Source organism: Ochotona curzoniae, unplaced genomic scaffold (assembly GCF_017591425.1).
Source record: "Ochotona curzoniae isolate NIBS_2020 unplaced genomic scaffold, NIBS_Ocur_1.0 contig_2692, whole genome shotgun sequence".
NCBI lineage: Eukaryota > Metazoa > Chordata > Mammalia > Lagomorpha > Ochotonidae > Ochotona > Ochotona curzoniae.
In genome coordinates, this window is record NW_024465556.1 from 3,606,992 (window position 1) to 3,628,550 (window position 21,559).

At 38.6% G+C, this 21,559-nt stretch overlaps 1 protein-coding gene across 3 annotated transcripts in view; it reads left to right on the plus strand.

The window, feature by feature from the left end:
• Positions 1-19,009, plus strand: part of PRKG1 (protein kinase cGMP-dependent 1) — a 1,092,100-nt gene extending 1,073,091 nt beyond the window's left edge. For all 3 annotated transcript variants that reach the window (XM_040975781.1, XM_040975780.1, XM_040975782.1), the window contains 8 exons: positions 3,039-3,178; positions 4,151-4,240; positions 8,554-8,695; positions 9,843-10,006; positions 16,013-16,135; positions 16,219-16,281; positions 17,427-17,493; positions 18,834-19,009. In XM_040975781.1, the coding sequence (XP_040831715.1) occupies positions 3,039-3,178; positions 4,151-4,240; positions 8,554-8,695; positions 9,843-10,006; positions 16,013-16,135; positions 16,219-16,281; positions 17,427-17,493; positions 18,834-18,932 (888 nt within the window). In that variant the 3' untranslated portion in view covers positions 18,933-19,009. The remainder of the gene's footprint in view (positions 1-3,038; positions 3,179-4,150; positions 4,241-8,553; positions 8,696-9,842; positions 10,007-16,012; positions 16,136-16,218; positions 16,282-17,426; positions 17,494-18,833) is intronic.
• Positions 19,010-21,559: the final 2,550 nt, after the last annotated feature.

The following is a 21,559-nucleotide window of genomic DNA, read 5'->3' on the forward strand; positions in this document are numbered from 1 at the left end:
CTTACTAGTGAAACAGGCAAGACTAGGACACGGTTTCCTGTTCAAACTTTTCTCAACTTATTTACCTTTGTTCTAGAGTGTTACCTGTCTAAGGGCAAGGACCGAGGAGAGTTGTGCTTTGCTGTATGTATAAGTTGACCCATCTTATAAAGGACTTTGCAATAATAATGTCCCCTGTGATACAGTTTAAGCCTGGAATTTACAAAAGCATTTTACCATGTAGATCAGATAGTCAATTTCTTCCAAACCAAAGATGTTTTAGTATCTTTTGCAAAAGTGACTATGAACTTTTTTTTTTAAAGAGAGTTTATCTGTTTGAATGGCAAGATTAGGAAAGAGAGAGTGATTTTACACATTTTGGTTCACTCTTCAAATGATCTCAACAACTCGGGCTGGGCTTGGGGAAAGATAGAAACCAGGCAGGAGCCCAAACACTTTGGCCATCTTCTGCTTCTTCCCTAGATCATAAGTAGAACAGCTGGGACTCAAGCTCACACCCATGTGGAGTGGCAGCATTGTTGAGTGGCAGCTAAACCTAAGCCATAGTTCTGGCTTCACTGTCAATTCTTAATCACAATACTAAGTAGTGCAAGAGAGACCAAGAGAAAGCTCCCATATGTTGGTGAACTGTTTAAATGCCCAGCAGTCAGGCCCGACGCAGTAGCCTGGTGGCTAAAGTCCTTGCCTTGCATGTAGCAGGATCCCATATGGACACCAGTTCTAATTCCAGCAACCCCATTTCCCATCCAGCTCCCTGCCTGTGACACTGGAAAGCAGTGGAGGATAGCCCAAAGCCTTGGGAGTCTGCAGCCGCGTGGGAGACCCACAATAGGCTCTAGGCTCCTGGCTTCAGATTGGTTTAGCTCCAGCCACTGCAGCCACTAGGGGAGTGAATCAACAGATTGAATTTCTTCCTGTCTGTCTCTCCTCCTCTCTGTGTATCTACTTTCCAATAAAAATAGAATAAATCTTTATTTAAAAAAAATACCCACCAGCCAGGAACTCAGTCCAGGTCTTCCATGGGGATGGCATGAACCCAAGCACTAGAGCCATGGCTACCTGCAGTGTATTTAACGGCAGGAAGCTAGAATGTGCAATACAGCCAGGATTCAGATCTGGCCTCCTGTTGTTCAACGTAAGAGTTGCGATAATTGCCTTCATCTCCATGCCAAATACCTGTCCCTGCGTATTTGTTTCATATTCAATTGAAGGAAAACAAGCTACTGTAAGTGGCTTAGGTCAAAAAGATTTGAATCTAAATCCTGATACCTGCGTGCCTTGGGGCAATTTGTGCGCTTTTTAGATAATTCTGCTGATGCCTCTGGGACAGAATTTTTTTTCTGTTTTACTGGGCACAGATTTCTGGGTAGAACCACAGTACAAGAGTAGAAATCCTAAGTAAGTGCCCACTGAGTAGCACCTTCTCTTTGAAAGTAGCAGTGATTGAACACAATAGCTGAGAGCCGCAAGATCTGGGGCTCGGAGCGGGCATCTCCCTCAGCTTCTTAAATGAGTTGCTTAGACGCAGTTGGAATTCAAATCCTGAGCAGTGAACCATAAGGTTCAGCTTCTTTCTGCTAACCTGGGTGCAAGTGAAAAATCAGATTCCATCCCTTCAGTGACCAGTTCTTTCATTAGGCCTCTGAGCTGTCTGTGAGTCCTCAATGATTTCATAGGGCAAGGCTCTGAACAGAGCCAGGTTTTGTGCCTTTCCCAGTGAGTTTTAGTACTAACATAGCTTTTCTTTCTTGGCATTTTTGCTTTCCATAGAGATTGCTTTGAGAAGTGAGTTTTCATGTTTTATTATTTTCTATCATGAGCAACATTAAATTCATTTGTATCACACTAATCTGTCATCGTGGAGTTGTTGCAGCGTAGGGAACCTTTGGCTGTTAAAGGCATTTTCAGATCATTTCCCTGCTCCCTGTCACACACATTCACAAAGGCTGGCAGCAAACCAACTCATTCATTCACGCTGCCCCCTAAGGAACTTGCCACTTAACTGATCCATCAGATCAACTTCAATCTACCATGTAGGCATGAACAAAATACTTAAGAACTTCATATTGAGCCTGTGCAGTATTTTTGCAACTGAACAAGGGACAGGTACACTAACCAGGAAAAACAGACTTTGCTGTATTACTTCTCTAAAGATTTCATTAGTTACTAAAATGCTGGGCTATATGTTCATGTCTCAAGGAGTTTGCTGCTTGGGAGTACCAATGATAATTCCCTTATTTGGTTGCTAAGTGTTCAGCCCTATCCCCTCTCTCTCTTACAAGTTAGCTTGTTGGAATTTCCCATAAAAGTGAACACAGAGCAGCATCCTTTCTGAAGTTATAACCGTGGGTAGACTCAAGCCTCCCACAGAGCCCCCGGGGGCCATGGCAGCTGTTGCAGAACCAGGGGGGACTTGAAGGCACAGCCAGCACCTCCCCCCACATGATTACAGGGGATTCAAACCATCATACATGTTTGAGGAGAGAAATCAGGTTTCAAGATCTCTTGAAAAAATGTGGTCACGATTGTCTGTTACTTAGCTGCAAGAAGGGAAAGACGACTGTGCGGTGAGAAGAAACAGCAGGGCACGCATCAGCGGTCTCCAGGGACACAGATCTGTCAGCTCTACAAATATCGACTAGGATCCCATTTTTGCCTCCACATACTTGAAATGAAAGTAGAATATGTGTTTTTAATTCATTAGTAAATATATTCATACACATTATTTGAAATGAAATAGCACAATGAGAATCAATTATGTATTCTGGTCTCTAATCCAGGTAGACAGAAAATAAATTTGGAAATCAGATAGGCAAAATTCATCCGATTAAGTGGTTGGTATTAAATGCTGGCTGTGAGCTCTGGGTTTTGAGCACTAGGAGGCTAAATACTGTGCGAGGGAGGGGGGTAGTACTTAAGAATGATTGCTGGAATTCTATGAAGTTCTCCATGCACCTGTTAGTTGGGAGCGGTCAGTGCCCAGCACTCCTTTAAGTCTATGAGCTTTCTCTCAGTTGTCCCTTCTGCCTTTTCTCAAGGTCCAGTTGAAAAGTGAAGAATCCAAAACATTTGCAATGAAGATTCTCAAGAAACGCCACATTGTGGACACGAGACAGCAGGAACACATCCGCTCGGAGAAGCAGATCATGCAGGGGGCCCATTCCGATTTCATAGTGAGGTAAAGGCTGGAAGCAAAGAGCCACAGCCTCCACTGCCTGCTCCGGTCACTCCTAACACATTTTCTTTACAGAAAGAAATTGATTTCTTATTCTCATCATGAAGCTTACTTATTTGAAAAAAAAAAATATTAAGTTTTGATTCTGTACTTTTTGAGATTTATTTCACTAAGGACATTGGCAGAATTACAGAAAGCCAGAAATGTTCCATACCCCAGTTCACTGCCCAAAGGGTCCCAATCAACAGAGCTAAGCTGGGCCAAGCCAGGCAGAAGTCAGGAGGATCAGACTGACTACAAAAAATTTTTTTTTTTCCAGTTGCTAACATATCACTTTTCTTTTCTCTTAGCTTAAAACACCACACAGACATCAACTGTTTGGAAGACAAAAATGTCAAAAACCAAACTGACCTAGTATTTACCTTTTTCAGCATTTTAAAAAAAAATGAAATGGTGGCTGACCATTCATCCTCAGTACTTTGCAAGCACTCACCAGAGGATAACAGGGATTCCCCCTCCCCGCCCCAGGGATGTTGCTTTTATAGTCATTTTGCCAGTGGAACTTGTTGGAAAATAACATGAATTTAAGTGAAAAATTCATAAATTCCATACGTGTCAATGATTGGAAACTAATCTGTATAATTTTCCCCGTTTATGTATGACTATAAATAGTTGTCCAGGATACCATGCTCAGAATACCAGCCACTTCAGAAATGAGATGATTCCAGGATGCCCTGTTTCCCTTCGTTTTTTGGATGTCTTTCCCATTTCAAGGGAAAGATTAGCCCCAATCGTGTGTCAGTCTTAGCCACTAACCTTTGGGTCTTTATGCCCATTTGTAGATGAAGCCTCTCCCATCCTCATAAAATTTCCAGCCTGAAACATCTAAAAAAGCAATCTAGGCACTCAGAAATTAATATCCTTTGAAAAGACACTAATCTTTCTAACATTTGCTTTCTGATTTGCAACTCACAGACTCTACAGAACATTCAAGGACAGCAAATATTTGTATATGTTGATGGAAGCTTGCCTAGGCGGAGAACTCTGGACCATTCTCAGGGATAGGTAAGACACTGGATTTCTGTAGTGTCTCTTTAAAAATGGACTTGCTCATTATGGTCTGTTAGAAGAGTCAATTCTTACACAAATAGAAATCACGTTTATACTTTCAGCCTGCTGGTTTTTAAAATGGAAATGGAGTTGCTATCTGTGGAGGCATTTCTGTTTCATGTATGAAACTCACTGCATAACATTTTTCTCAACTCTTAGCATGATTTTGGTTTCAAAATTAACCTACCTTCAGCCATCTATTTTAGATCTTTGATCTTAAGGAAACATCAGTCCACTTAGAAGCAATATTTCATGTAAATAATCTCATTTATATTTACTTTCTACCATTCCAGGGTAAATTTGGATAGTGTTGGTTTAGTTTTGAATCCTGGAAATCCACTGTATCTCACTTTTTCATCCCATATTTATGAAACTAGTGAATCATCTTTTTGAAGTTTCTCCTAGGAAATATTTTAGGAGATAATTACCTATCTTGAGTATATGCTTTAAGAAATTGAAGGAAAAAAAGTTTTCCTAAGATGATCTTTTGATCACTTGCTGTGAATTATCTGCTGATGATTCCCAAGTCATTTTTTAATGTGCACCTGTTGACACCTGCAGATTTATTGCTTGTCCTAGTCCTGCCCCTTAGATTCTCCCTTATTGCATAATATGTTTCTGAGATTCAGTGTAGAGAACCCTCATGTGCCCAGAAGCCATGTGTTGGTTACAGTACATTACCGTACGTTATTCTTGTTTTGGGTACTTGAACACTACCATTATTTGACAGCCATTGTGATAGAGCCTGGGGATATTGGGATATATAAAACCAATATGGTCTCTATGATTTTCAAAGTAATATCTGTCATATCCTAATGTGACTCACTCCTAAAAATTATTACTATTGCTATTATTTTTTATTTGGAAGACAGAGGGAGAAATAGTGAATTCATTCCCCAAATGATAATGGCAAGGCCTGCACCCGGTGGGAAACAGAAGCCAGGAACTCAGTCCAGTTCCCCCACACAGGCGGCAAAGACCCAGCAGCTTGAGCCATCAGCTGCTCTGAGTTAGTGCATGTGCAGAAAGCAAGTTAGGAGAGAGCAGTGATCTAAGAGTTTCATGTCACTTTTTTGAGGTTCACTTTAGTTATTTAAAAGGTGGAGAAACAGAGATACTATCCAACCACTGGTTCATTCCTAAAATGGCTGCCACATTTGGGTCAGACCAGGCCAAAACAGAAGTTTGGTATTTGGGTCTTCCACAAGTACTTAAACCATCTCTTCCTGCAAGGCAGGCATCAGAAAAAAGCTGGAATTTGAAGTGAAGCAGGGCTTGAACCCAGATACTGCGATGTCACATACAGCCATCCCAAGATTCATCTTAACCGTTATACCAAGGACCCACCCTGGCTTCCCCGCTTTTACATGTGAGAGCCTCAATATCTATGAATTTTAGGAGGAACCAAGTAGCTCTCTCTGCAGAAAATGTTTCCTGATGGACTTAGGTACCTCGGTGAACCAAGCAATGCTGCATCTCAAACTCAGAAGCTAAAGGAAGGAGGCAGACGGTAAAAAGCAATGTAGACAAATCAGTGTCCACTGCTGTTTTCTCCTCACCTACTCCTCCCCCAAGCCAGCTGCTTCCTAATGACCACCCATGACTACCCAGCAAAATTAAATGTATTTCACTCAGAAAGCCTTGGCTGCTGGCACTGAAAAACCCAGAATGTAAAATCAAATTAAGTGGCAAGCACATGAGATAAAGTTTACTTTCAAAAATAACTTGAAAAACTGACGGTTGAACATATTAATGCTTCATGCATAAACTTTAGAGTGAATTTTGTCATTACTGTTATTAGAAAAGTGAATAGAAGCAAAGAAAATGAGTAGCTTATTAGAGTTTTCATCTTGAGTTTTCACTTTGCATTTCTCCTCCTATTTATTTTGTCTTAGATCAAATTTGCGTTGCCATTTCCAATTCTAATCCTAATGTTTCATTTTTTAGCCACCCTGATGTTATTCTTTCTGACCACTTTCAAGCTGGTTGTTTCAAAATCCACAAATTACCTACATCAAATGTTTACCAGGAACCATTTCATTGCTGGTAAACAGTTGGTGTGCATATCCTGTATTGATTTGTCAAGGCTTGAAAGGAGGTTTTCATTTAAGAGTTTAAAATTGAATAGATTTATTTATGAGGTCCAGGTCTGTTGAGGAAATGGAAACCAGCATTCTAAAAATGTCCCAATTCCAAATGACTCAGGACCAGAGAAAATTTAAAACAAAAGACAGCAATGAAGAGTGGAAACACTCAAAGATGATGATTTGTGGTAACTTCACTTCATGATAAAAAGAAGAGGCTTTTGATTGGCAGGCAACAGAGGGGTCATTTTTCCTCTATGCTTTTAAGAAGTTTAGGGCAAGTGAGAAGAACACAGACTCTCAGTAGGCTCTTCTGAGTTGATTCATAACAGCCAGTCTTGGCAGTGAAAAATTCTTCATTTCACAGTGAAAATTAGTACTGCAAATTCTTCACCTCCAGTCCCAAAACTTGACACCTGTACTATACTTTTCTAGATAAAGACGCAATATGCCAAACAAGAGTTTTCTGGCATTTGATTACAATGGTCACGGTGTACTGCCTTCAGGTTTATTCTAAGAACTCATCAATTCCTTGGATCCTCACAACAACTTAATGATGCGGTTGTGTCTGCCCTATTTTGCACTTTCAAGCACAGAAACCCAGAGATGGATAGATCGCTGCTCAAAATTGAACAGCCTAGATCTCAGCCCAGGTCCTGCTTCGCATTCATGTTCCTAAGTCTACTCTCATACATGGGAGTTTATGTTGAATGTGTCTATCTTCCTGCTTAAATGACTCATTTCTGCAGGATATAAACACACCGTTTGCAAGAAATGATACAAAAAAACACATCTCTTATGTAAGTATGTAATTTTCTTACATTAAAAATGCATCTGTCCACTTGTTTCCATTAACAGTAAGATGTTAAGAAGAGCAGAGATCTGTTGCTCTGTCACAACTGTAGAAACAATCATTTTGTAAAACCAACCAAGCGTTTGTAAACATCCACAGAGGACAACCCGAATCACAGTCACACAGCTCTGATTAGTAAGGAAGTAATCAAAATCTGATGATTTAAACAAGGCATGTAATATGAGCTCAATAAGACTGTTCCTACACTGCTTTACTTTGTTTTGCTTGGCAATGCTTTCCACTGAGAAGGGATTAAAGTCACAGGCTCAGTGCTGTTAAAATCATGTATTAATTATATATGCATATGGGTGCTGCTTTTTAAGATAAGTAGTTTCCCTACTGTAAGAAATATGCCACGGACGAACAAAAAATATGCTAAGGACAGAGAACTCATCTTCAAGGCAATGCTTCATTATCTTTTTCTCAACAATAGCTCCAAGTCAGAGGACAATTACACCATAAATTGCAGTTTTTCTCCAAGAGACTTTCTCTTGCACTCATAAATTCACAATTACTTTATTCTGATATTATTGGAAAGAGTTTCAAGAATCTTGGTAATTACAGTTAAGATTCTGGTATCTAGAGCAGTCGATATCATCATGCCTGAAACTGCATTTCAAAAGAAAGATATTTCTTTTGGGAAGAGCTGATTATTTCAATGGTAACTCAGGGGAAATTAATAATTGAAATGCAGACTGTATCTCTTTGACACACACAAAGTTTGAAAAAAAAAAAAAAGGCTTTTGGGTTCACTGATGAAATTTGTCCAAATGTAGCTACATTCCACTGCCCAGTTTGTTCAAGTTGGCTCTTCAGTTTTAAAAATGAAATAAATGCCATCAGAATGTGAGCAGGTAGGGCTATCCTTGTGTGTAGTGAGTTAAACCACCACCTGTAACTCCAGCATCCTTTATGAGTACTGGTTCAAGTTCCAGATTTCCTGACTCAGCTCCCTGCTGAAGTATTTAGTGCCCTCCCATCAAAACACTGCCCAAGCACCCATATACCTCAGCTTTCTGGATTGGTTCATCCCAGTCCCAGCTGTTGCAGCCATCTGAGTGTGAACAGTGGATGGATGTCTGTGTCTCTTCCTCTGCCTTTCAAATGAATACTTCTTTTTTAAAATAAGGCAAACAGGCAGAAAGGGGCTCTGATGAACGATGCGTTCTGGGGCTGATATTTGTTGCACGTCACCTAAAGCCATCCACGTGCATTTCCCATTGTATCTCAGCTGGTTCAGGAATATTTTAAATGAGGGAAAAAAAAAACATACTTCACTAGAGATAACGCTTTGCCATGTGCTTTTTTATTCTTTTTTTCCTGTGTTTCAGAGGTTCATTTGAAGACTCTACAACTCGATTTTACACAGCATGCGTGGTAGAAGCTTTTGCGTATCTGCATTCCAAAGGAATCATTTATCGAGACCTCAAGCCAGAGAATCTCATCTTAGATCACCGAGGTTATGCGAAACTGGTTAGTGCACGTCACACGTAAAGCGGCGTTTATTTCCTAACATTAAAATCTGTTTTAGTTTTTAAGCCCTAGAATTAGACTCTCAGAATCACAGTCCTCAACTACTGTCAAAAATTAGAGAAATCTAGGACACATTGGAAAACATACTTGCCGACATAAGCTTATAGACCTGCGTTTTCCTGATCAGCTTTCTGTGAATCGCAGACCGCAGATTCCTGTATTATGGGAGACTCTGCGGCACTTTAATATACTGGACTTAAGAATAACAGTAGTGGGGGAGAGGTGGAAGGGGAGGTCCCTGAGCCTAAGGAACTGGATCATGAAAAATTAAAAACTAAAAATAATAACAGTAATGGATGAAAAATAAGCCTTATAGATAATAGCATTATCCAGATTACAATGATTTGACAAATAATGAAAAGTTCTAAGGATTTACTACAGATGGAAGTTCTGTTATTTAAAAATGTAAAAGTTTTGTGGCCTTTGATTACTGCTTCATTCTATTTTTAAACTTTGGTAATTTTTACACTTTTTAAAATATATATATCAAATCAATGGCACTTAGTGTAGACTCAATCCAGTTGGTTTAGGGAAAAAATTAATTTTCTGCAACCAGGACCCCTCAACATGTTTCTAGAAAAATGAAGGATACATTTTCATTCTATCTGTGCATGTTTACCAAAAGCAATGTATTTGATCTTGTAGCTGTGATATTCATTGTCTTCAAGACAGTTGCATCTCAATTAATATGAAAGAATTGTCAGCTTCACCAAGTCCGGAACAAATTGTGTGGTTCCTTGGAAAGATGCTAAATTTTTAATTTTTAGGAAAGGCAAAAATGCTTTTGATTATATTACAGCTCCTGTTGACACACACACACAAAGCAGCAAGAGATATTTCCAGAAAGGAAAGGTTGCCTGTATTGTTGCTGGTGAAAATTATGCCCAATATTTGAAAGTATTTTTCCTTCTAGAACTAGTTTGGGCAGAGGAACTTTGATTCCACTATGGATGATTCTGTTTGAAGGTGCATTTCCAACACGGGCTTGCTTTGCTTTGTTTCTCCTATCCGTGTCCTTCAGCAAAGTAACTTGTTTTAAATATTAACCCAAAATGGCTTAAGTATCTTATTTTGCTTCCTTTGCAAGGTTGATTTTGGCTTTGCAAAGAAAATAGGCTTTGGAAAGAAGACATGGACTTTTTGTGGGACTCCGGAGTATGTGGCCCCAGAGATTATCCTGAACAAAGGACACGACATTTCAGCTGACTATTGGTCACTGGGAATCCTAATGTATGAACTTCTGACTGGCAGGTATGAATGTTTACAGGCAACTGCCAAGAAAAACCACTAAGAACTGCGAAACCACGTTGTTGTTGTTCTGATGGAACAGTGCTAAAGCTCCTTTCAGTGCATCTCGGTAACACTGTTTTCTCAAATGCCCAGGAAATCATAAAAGCAGGCTCCAAAATCGATTAGGGAAGGTCAGTCAATGAAATGTCAGTTTTTGTTCTTACGTAGGATGAATTAGCAATAATATGTGAGTGTGAAAGATGCAGTGCATATGTTTCAGACATTTGAATTTAGTGATTTAGCCAAAATGAAGCAAGGTAAGTGATAGAACTATCAGTATCAATTTTCCATAGACGAGGACATGTTAGCAATCATAGTATGTAAATGCTATGGGAATGCTTTCAACGTTTTCTCTGTAATATTACAATCATCAGCAACTGAAAAAGTAGTAGGGCTATCTTAAGGTGTAAGAACATGCTACATGCTCAAAAAAAAAAAAATCACCATAACATGTGACTGGGAGAGCAAGGAATAACAGCAGTATGATCTACAGCGTCCAGAAGAGCACAGGTTTCTTCAGGGAGACTTGTGAGAATGTGAGACACCAGCTAGGCTGTAAAACATGAGTTGAACCCAGGTGCAGAAGACAATGGAAAGAGAATTCCTCACAGGGCTGGCTTAAAGCCATTGACTGTAGAGATGGTGCATGGAAAAGGTAATGGGAGAGACCTGGCGAGGTAGCCTAGTGGCTTAAAGTCCTCACCTTAAATGCGCCTGGATCCCATTTTGGTGCTAGTTCTCATGCCGGCAGCCCCACTTCCCACCCAGCTCCCTGCTTGTGGCCTGGGAAAGCAGTTGAGGACGGCCCAAAGCCTTGGGACCCTGCACCCACATGGGAGACCCCAAAGAGGCTCTTGGCTCCCGGCTTTGGATCAGCTCAGCTCTGGCCATTGTGGCCACTTGGGGAGTGAAGCAGTAGATGGAAGATCTTCCTCTCTGTCTCTCCTCCTCTCTGTCTCTCCTCCTCCCTGTATATCCGACTTTCCCATAAACGTAGATGAATCATTAAAAAAAAGAAAAGTGTGAGTCACCTCCAAGGCTTGTGACTGCTTGCACCTACGTGCTTGGATTCCTTATAAAGAGGGAATTATTGAGTATTTTCTGATAATGGAATGTGTGGCATATTGGAAGTTATGTGTATGGAAAATTGCAAGAGGAATGGGAATGCTGCTTTGAAGGCTATTCCCGTAATTTAAGTCTAGGACACTGAGGGCCTAGAAAAGGGCAACGAGAATGGAAAGAAAGGAAGATGTAAAAAGGAAGGGAACAATATATGAAAGACTTAGCGAACTGCCAGTGCATGGTAACCACTCCGTAACTGCTGACCGCCACTGGTAGTGCTAAAAACACTGCTAAAAACAATGTTGCTTGTGAAATGCCCATAAATGGAAATCCATAGGTACATTTGAAGTGTCTATGATCATCTCAGATTATCTGATGCAATCCAGATTTTTAATAGTCTCTTTCTAGAGGAGGCCATTTTAAATGTATTGCAGATTCAGTGAACAAATACTGGGATGATTTGTAGAACAGAGAAGTTGCAATTCAGTATACATGGAAATTTAATCTTCCCAGTGTGCTATGTAAGTCAATTAACTGAGCTAAAATGTTAGTAATGACATCATTCTTTATGTTTAGAAGTGTATCTAAAAATTTTGTTAGAATTACAGTTTAGTGTATTCTAGTTTTAAATGTAATAAATCCTTAAGAGAAGAATCCTTTGTTTTGTAAAGCAGAAATTCTACAGATCACAGTATCTCACTGGAATGTAATAAAAACTAGAAATAGCAAATTTTAAAAGAGAAAAGTTTAAACCACAGGGTCATAGAATTTATAAAGCATCAGAGAAATAATAAATCAAAATTTTATAGTTTGGCCCAAACTGAAAATCTTACTGACTTAAATAGGTATGAGGGCTCAAGAAGGTCATGAAAAAAAAAACCTGAGCATCACTGATAAACTTTAAAAACTTCATGAAAGAGGTTATTACAGAAATGATTGTTCCATTTTTTAAAAAATTATTTGAAAAGAAGAGTGACAGAAAAATAGAGAGCTCTTCAATCTACTAGTTCACTCTCCAATTGGCTACCATTTCCTGGGCTGGTCCAACCAGAAGCCTGTAGCTCCATCTCCTACATGGCGATGGTCCAAGTGGTTGGGCCGACTGCTCCCGCTTTCCCAGATGCACTAGCAGGGAATTGAATTAGAAGCACAGTAACCAGGATTCAAATTAGTGTTCTGATACGGGATGCTGCCACCACAAGCAGCAGCTCAACATGCTGCACAACTCCAGCTCCTATCAAAAATTGTATGCAAATAAGCTGTTTTTTCCCATTGACTTGGTAGAGTGCACTCAAGAACCATGAAAAAATACTCATCATGATTACAGACAAATGAGCTTAAGCAGCACCCACTTCAACAAATTTTAAAAGAGAGAGAGAGAAGACTGTCAGACTGCAGAGTAAAAATAGTTTATTCAGTTTTGCTCCCTCGGCCCCATGAGGTGATGGTGGCAGTCAGGGGCAGAGGTGGGAGAAAGTTAGAATAGACCCGGCAGGATGGTTGTTGCAAGGTATGTAACAACACTAAGTAGTGTGGCAGAGGACTGGGAACAATGCTGGCAAACCTCCTTTAACCATTATTGTGACTCAAAAGAATTACTATCCTGAATGTCATTATTGCTGATTAGCAATTGCAATGGTAGCAATTAGAGCACTGGATGGATCTAAGAACAAGAAATATTCGCCAGAGACCCTCTTCAGTCCCACTGAGTAGCAGAGAAAGGGGACCCCTAGAGCTGTATAATCCTCCCTTGGAAGGCCTGGAAAGTGAAGGCGATCCAGGGGAAGAAGGGACAGTAATTGTAAGATTAAAGGAATATGATTGGGCTTCACTATGAGCCGCATGACCTCCCGAATGTTGCCCCCCCTTCTCCCATCAAAAAAAAAGACAAAATGAAATTAATCATGCGGTGCGATTTTTATAAGACAAGTCCTAATGAAAGCTGGTGAATTCCCATTAGCATTTGCCCTCCAAGCTGGCCTGTTGTCTTCCTCAGGATAGCTGATCCAGTCCCTAAAGCTCTCACCATCACAGCCTCCCACCACACACACCTCCACTCCTTTCTTCCTAGTTATGTTCAAGGATCCACAGGTGCCCTCCTCACTCAGAAAATGATTTAAGTTTAGATTCAGTTCATCTATTCCAGTCACACAGCACTCCTCTGGTGACTGACACTGAATCGAGCAGGTAAAGGGAGATTTCAGCATTCAATCTTAGAGGACAATCTTCGGTGCCTGAAGCACATATCCACTAAATAATTACTGAATGAACATGATTTCCTGTTACTTTAATCTGTTTAAGTAGATGCTTTGTTAATTTCAGTAATAAGATGCATAAGTAAATGGCGATCAAAGAACTCATGGGAGAAATTAAAGAAATAGATTTTTACCTATAATTAATTTGAAGATGTTGAAATCAACATCACTCTAGAGGGTAATCTCCAACACACCTTCCAGTTTCCTTTGACAGTAGAAGTAAACTAGCACAGTTTCCAAACACCCCAGAACTGAAAGTCATGCAAGCAATATAAAACAGAACAACAAGTCAAAACAAACACAGGGTGGTAGTAGATATGCTTGAAAAAGATAGAAAAAAACAAATGCATATGAATGGCATATTTCAAGTGGACCAGAAAATATATAAAACTCAAATCAGAGTTGAGTTGGGGTTTTTTTGATCCACAATAACAATAGGGAAATTGATTCAGAATATCATCACATTGTGTCCAAATGTAATTTCCTAAATTTGATGATAAAGAATAATCATACAGATATCAAAGTCCTAAAAGCATATGATGTAAGTTCTCGAGTGGTTAGAGGATTAGAGTTCTGATTGTTCTCAGCCTTCTGCTGCACCTGCAATGTCAAAAGGAGTCCATAGATGGATCCCACATAGTCCTTAAGGAGGAAGTCAGAAAGTGTAAGCCAAGTCACACATACCGAGTTTTCTTTAAAACGTATCAATTAAAATTTTTGTCTATCAAAAACACCAGTAAGTGGTCAGGTCAACAACAAAATGTGATACAGCATTTAAAAATAAAGGAGCTGGCAAAACAATTGATGATGGGCTTGAAATCTAAATTAGGCCTTAGATTAATAGAAATCTAAGTTTGGATTTCTTAACCGAGTACAAATAAAATCTTTAACCTTAAAATAATAATAAAACCAACAAAAATTAAGGTGGAAGGGAGAAGATAGAAATAACTGAAAGTATATTGATTTCAAATTATTAGTCATGATGGTTTATCATTGAAATATTTAAAAAGCTGATTAGATTTCTTAAAGCCTGTCCGAATTCTAGAGAAATCACTTAGGATTTACATTTTTGAGTGGTGAGTAACATTTCAAAGACATTTGTTTGAACTTTATCCATTGGCTTAAAACTAAACCAATATTTGGCTTTTTAATATATATTTAATATACACATATATCATATATATTATATATGTATATATTATATTATATATATAAATATATTTTTATATATGTATACACACACATATGTATAGAGTCCTGTGTGCCTCCATCCACTTAGAGGAATGTATAAAATTATGTTCATTAATTATTGACCATTAGTGATATTTGGGGCAATTGGTTGATTCTTGCTCTTTTAGTAAAGATAAAACCTAAAACTACTTTGTATCAATTATAAAATGATCTTAGTTCTCTGAAAGAAGCAAATGAATATAAAACAAAAAGCATAAAATAAAAAGCATTAAATTGTTGACAAAAATTAAAGATGCAATTTTTCTCCATTTTTTAATGTAAAGTTCAAAACTGGTAAATTCAAAGTGAAGCGAATATTCAATCATAGCATCACTGAAAAGTACATTGACACTGTTTGCCAATTTGAAAATCTGCTGTTCCATATTTTCAGGACTTATTTTAGCATGCTCACTAACAATTAGTTTCATCTTATTAATCAGCATGAGGAATGAAAATAACTGTTTGCTCACCCAAAGTGATACAAGTCCTGCATTCACAGAATAATAAATTTCCAAGGAAGTTGTGTTACAATGCCCATTTTGAGCTAGGGGAAATTTGAAGGAGGGAACTGTCTTTCCTGAACCTGACATAAAGCTACACTCTAAGGATGGACAGGTATAAAACGGACAAAGTCAAATCATCCTTACTAGCATAGCGGATACCTTATGTTACCTACTGAGAACTGACCAACAGGAAGGGTATGATAGGAGAAGGATAATTCTATAAAAGCATCTGTTTAACAAGAATGTATTGATGAATCGCGTATGAATTGCTCTATACCCTGCTAATACTACAGAGGAGTATAACTTCATCTGGAAGGGAAGAGAAAATATAAGCAAGAAATTGTGCAAAGGAAGAGGTAGCTACAAAGTCAAAGTCCAATGGTGTGAAGTTTATATCAGGTTGAACTAGCTTTTATTACCCGTTGTATCAGGTGGATCAGAGCAATCCTTTTGTGGAAAGCAAAATAACACTGAGCCTGAGACTTGATTTGCCAGATAAAGGTAGGCAGGAGGTCCAGGCCTAAGAAGTACTTTCCTGAGGTGCAAACATGCCTGGTGATTCAGGGAGGCGGAGAGATGGCCATTGGAACTGGATTCCAGCAGGTGAGGGTGGTGATGCCACCCAGTGGACGGGCGCTGTTATTCTTACGGCCCATCCTAATGGTGCTGCACAACATCCCAGCTGCATTTGGTGAGTAAATCAGTGCCCCCTCAAAAAGGGCCAGAGAGTTCAAGAAACATCTTAATGACCTGAGAGGGCAGGACTCATTAGACATTCCACTAGAAAGAAGTGAGGAGAAGAGTAGATGATTGACTTGGCAAAACTTCCACAGGATTTCACTCCCAAGCAAGTTTTATAAATGTTCTTATTTACAAAAGTGCACTAATCTCTCTCATCATGTCTTTGATTCTCTCAGCCCGCCTTTCTCAGGCCCAGATCCTATGAAAACCTATAACATCATATTGAGAGGGATTGATATGATAGAGTTTCCAAAGAAGATTGCCAAAAATGCTGCTAATTTAATTAAAAAACTATGCAGGTCAGTATTCCAAATACCTTATTTTTTGAAAGGATCTTTGTGGAAAATTTACATTACTTACAATATTATTATGTTATTTTTAGGGACAACCCTTCAGAAAGATTAGGAAATTTGAAAAATGGAGTGAAAGACATTCAAAAACACAAGTAAGTGCTTTAAGAAAAAAAAATCTTTTTTATCTCAATGTTTAGAAAACCTAAAAAACACTTTGAAGTGAATTGTCCTTAAGCTCATGCAAAGATGGAGTATAGGCCAGTTAGCCTTTGAAAGGCAGTTCTCGTGTGTGTCTATAGCTTTATTTAGACGTATCTCCTGACCTTATGGTGTCCCAGAGGGCAAGTCTCCTGAACTCAGTTGCTCCCAGTTCATACTGACTGGTATTCTATTTCTAATATAAACCAAAAACAACAAATGTTTAAGATTTGATTCTATTTACCATAAGAAAATGAAAAGCCAAACTCATCCACTCTATCGTGCTGCCTTTTCTATGAAGACAAGGTGTGTATTTTCCAGCCACAGTCCAGTTGGACAAAATGACAAGAGAATATGCATGGAGTACAATTGTTTTAAGTAACTATACAACCTTAAACATCAGGCCTCCTCTATATTGGCTGATGTTCTAAAGCTAAGCCACATTTGGATTAGACAAGACATTTACATCCTTGTCTAAAGCACTTGTTTACAAATACCAATGAATATCTCGAAGGTCTTTTAGAAATTTGATGATAGAATAGTTTCACTGTTAGCATATGCTTCTAAGAACTCACAAAAATAGATTAACCTCATGCTGTACTATTTAGTGCTCATTTTTACAGAAAAGTAGTATGGTTTTGGCAACCGGTTTACCAAGTATTTTCTCCCTACTAAAAACAATAGGATAGGGGAAAGCCACTATAGTGAAATGAAAAACGTGAATTAGCTAACACTGCACACTGAATCAGGAAGAGATAGAAAGTTGCTACTTTGTCCTGACTTTTCTTGCCTCGATTCTACCGATTTAAAATGGTCTATAAGGCACTCAGCCAACCATATTGTAATGTCCATTGTATTATAATGATAATGGAAGTTACAAGGTCACATAGCTACCATGTCTGAAATTAGAAGGGAAAAATGTTATCTGTTAACTGATGTTTTAAATTTGACTGTTATACTTTTAGAAATTAAGTATGTGACCGTTTATCACATAAAAATATGTAACTTCTTTCTCTCCATGAGAACATGTTATAGTGTATTGACAAGAGTTTAATTGAAGACAAAACACCTTTACCCATTTCCTTTTGTCCTTTTCTAGATGGTTTGAGGGCTTTAACTGGGAAGGTTTAAGAAAAGGCACCTTGACACCTCCTATAATACCAAGCGTAAGTAGATGGTCCAGCTTGTAATTGTGTGATAAATTTGTTGGTACATATATAATCAATAAAAATCTGTTAATTATTCCTACAGTTATATACCATGATCATGTTTACATACTGTTATATCCTAAAATCCAAGCAGTGGGGGATAAATTCCTGTACATGTTTCATGGTAAAAGGTAACTTTCATTCAGATAAGGTAATTACAATAGGTAAACTCATACAGGTGTACACCAAGGAGTTTAACAACTCCGCAGCAGCTAGCTTCAGTAGCCTCCTTTCCTGGCCAGCGCTGCTCCATCTGCAGACCTACCCTCCCCCTTGAATGGGAAGCGCTCCAGACACAATTGTGTCCTTGCATCCCTCCATCAGACTCTGAAAGATTCTCTAGCTATCTTCAGGTTGTTGATGGTGGTTGTGGTAAATGCAGTTAGTTCAAAACTATGTTTAATTTTTGAGCAGCACCACATCTCATACAATGTATGGCATTTCAAGGGGGAAAGAATTATTTCCTGCTCCCTGGACATTTGATGTCAGTCCTCCCCCTTGGGGCTATCAAAGCACTCTACTTTCTACAGAAAGTTTGTGCCATTCTAACGTTTTTTATGTCAGTGATTTTTATTGATAAACCAAGCAAGACTGCCATTACCATGTCTCACATTATGAATGTTAACTGCATGGCATGAAATTTTGCTTTTAGAACAAAAGAAAGGTGGTAGAAGAGATAAATAGTATACCAACTTTATCCTAACTTAAATATATCAGGATTCTCCTTTTATGCCACACTAGTATTCAGTGGGCTTTTACTAAAGCTCTGCAGAATGATCCTGGCCTCGGTAAATGCATGGGAGTTTTGTTCGAGTTTAGAAATGGAATTGCATAATACTTAGAAACGTCGCCAGGCTCTTACCTGCTTCCCCAGCCTAGGCAGCCTGCAGTCCTCGTCGCACTACCTCCATAGCGCTCACGAGGTCTGTTCTTGATCTTCAGAGCATGGAGCTCTCTTGCATCTTAAGACCTTAGAATCTATTATTCCATCTTTATTGAACACATTAGTTTTTAGATTTAAAATACAACAGCACAGAAGCTATGCAAGAACACTGTTATACTCTAACATTGTATCATTTTTTTCATAGCACCAACTGAATTTTATAACTATGTAGTAAATAATTTATTACCACTAGAATACACTTTCATTGGCTAAGAACTCTGTTTATCACTGATCATCCCATTACAAAGTGCAATGTTTAAAAAAAAAATCACTGGATAAGGATTGAATATAGAAACTTCATCTCAATCCTGTTTTGAAAGGGGACTATTTTAGATTTCATTCTCTCGTTTGCCAGGTTGCTTCTCCCACAGACACAAGCAACTTCGACAGCTTCCCTGAGGACAACGACGAACCGCCGCCTGACGACAACTCGGGCTGGGACATAGACTTCTAATGCATTTCTCTTACCTGCTTCTGCCTTGCTGAAGACAGCTTTTTCCGAGACACAGCTGCCAGCAAACCTGAGGGAAAGAGAGAAGATTCGTGCTCGGGGTCACCATGATGCCTTTGATTGATGCTGCTCCAGTAACTACAGTGGCATTAGGACTTATTGCTTAGATGACAATAGTGCTTTTTACATGTTTTCTGTTTGAATCTACAATAGCAGTTGACATGGTGGTCCTGAAGCAAAGCCTTTCACCAGTAAAGAGATATTTTCTACTGTTGCAATGATCTTGCTTTGGTCTGATTCTATTGTGAAAGACTCTAGGAGGAAACGCGTCTAGCAGGAGTCTGTACCTTGTTAGAACCATCAAGAGGAGGAAAGAGTCATACATTGGGTACGCTAGATGACCATGGTACAGAGGGCTATTCCCTTTCTTCAAGTGAAGGCTGCAGGATCTGTTACTGCAAGCTGGTGTATATACCGTACTCAAGAGGACCACGTATCTGTGGGTCACGGTGTCCATGTCAAACCAGTGCTACAAGTTTCATGATTTTCTTTCCCAGCAGTGATGACAAGACTGAATGTTACCTTTTCTTTCTGACAGATTTTAAAAATTGATGATATAAGCACAACTGCTCTGGGGTATGCGGAGTCCTCTCATGGCAGGCATATATGCGATTTTACAGAGGATTGAAAAACAATGCATGATACTTGGTTTTTGTTTTTGGTTTTTTTTTTTTTTGATAAATTGGCATGACAGAGTGGTTAGTAAAGCAATTCACAACACCGTTTCATATTTTTAAAAAGTATTGTACTTAAAGATGGTCCTGGGATTAAATGACTAGCAGCTAATTGGTTTTATTTATTACCTAACAAACCCTCAAACTGAGGCTTAAAATATTCCCTTTTATAAAATAAACCCATGCGGTAGGGATAGGTAGGGTGGGAGGGATTAAGACCCATCCAAAAAAATAAATAACTATAGGTGCTATGTATCTTTCATCTGTAATGTCAATGTCTAAACAGACAACACAAATTTTAATCATTACATGTGTAGCCAGAGACTCAAACATTTTCACAAAATTTATCAAACCAACTTCTGTCAGATTTCACACGTAATAAATCTAGAGTGGAGAGAGAAAGGAATTACAAAACTTTTGGAACTAGCTTCTTGTCTTAGGCCTGAACCAAAAAAATAAATAAGTAAAAGAAAGCACAAAGTCAGAATTAAGATGTACCAGATAAGAATTCTATCTATTAAGGTCAGGAAACAAGACAAGGACCTGGCCAAGTTCATGCACTTGTCGCAACAGCAAATGAGACATCAGTACCAGTTTTCTGCTTGAGAAAATAAAGATCAGCTGGAAAAACACAAATATTATAATCTGGAAAATTCACACTAAGTAGGAAAGACTAGACTGGAAAATATCAAACTTATTTGCTTTTTCCACCTGGGGTAAAGTGTCAGCAAATTAGGCTGAGTCCCCTCCAGCAGAACGTTTGACCACTGATGACATCATTACTAACAGAGCTGTTTGGAAGCTTTACCTGGACAAACAGCACTGTATGTACGCAGACAAATGCATAACCTTCCAGGCTGTCATCTTGATTTGGAATCGCTTGTGAGTTTGGTATATTACATAGAGATTTGCTTTGTTCCACTAGGGAAAATGTTAAAAAAAAAATCTAACACAGGCATTTCTGCAAAAAAAAAAAAAAAAAAAAAAACGAACGTCCAATTATGTCATCATACTCTAGCTAATAACACATAGTATAAATTTGATTTTAAATTTTCATGCAGAAAACTACATTAGAAGAGCTTATGAAAATATACTCAAAGTTGGAGGATAAAACTACTAAGGATATATTACATGTGACCAGTGAGGCTCAGTAACAAATTGGATCAGCCACTATTCCTATTATATCATAGGAGTTTTCCCTCCCCTACAGTTTCTTAAAAGCAATTGATCATCCCCCCCAAAATACCCATTTTCTTTTTGCAGATTTTAGAATATAAAGTTGAGCATATCAACCTAAACTCTAGCTATGAATGCCGTCTTAGAAATTTTATATTCCTTTTCATTGGGCTATAAAAACATAATTCTAACGTAACTATAGTTAATGTTCAGTAATTTTTGTAAAGACAGGAGAGTTTAAATATGCCAAAGATTTGCGAGAATATTCTCGGATCTACCCCCATGACTTTTCAGATATCCTCAAGTGCCCAAGATGAGCACTTCCTGTGGATTGTGGCACTATGGTTCAAGTGAAAGACAGCCCTGTGGGTGCAAGTTCTGTGGAGAAGGAAGAAGTAGCATTCAGCACAATGTAACTGTATCTTTGTTCTGTTTTTCACTTGTTACTGCATCTTCATTTCACCCATGGAATTCCATTAGAATGCCTGTAGCAATCACCCGAAAAATAAAGGTGAACTGCATCTTGCAACAGAAACCATTCATCTAATTTTCACACATTAATTTTTTAAGGATTTAATCTTGTCTTGCTGAAGACACTAGGGCTAAAATTCATGACCAGCTTCATAAAGTACATCTCACGTTAATCTAAATTTTTCCTGACCCCCTCTATTTCCTTACCCTGAAGAACATCTGGAGAAGTTAGAATAGTGCCAACCTGTT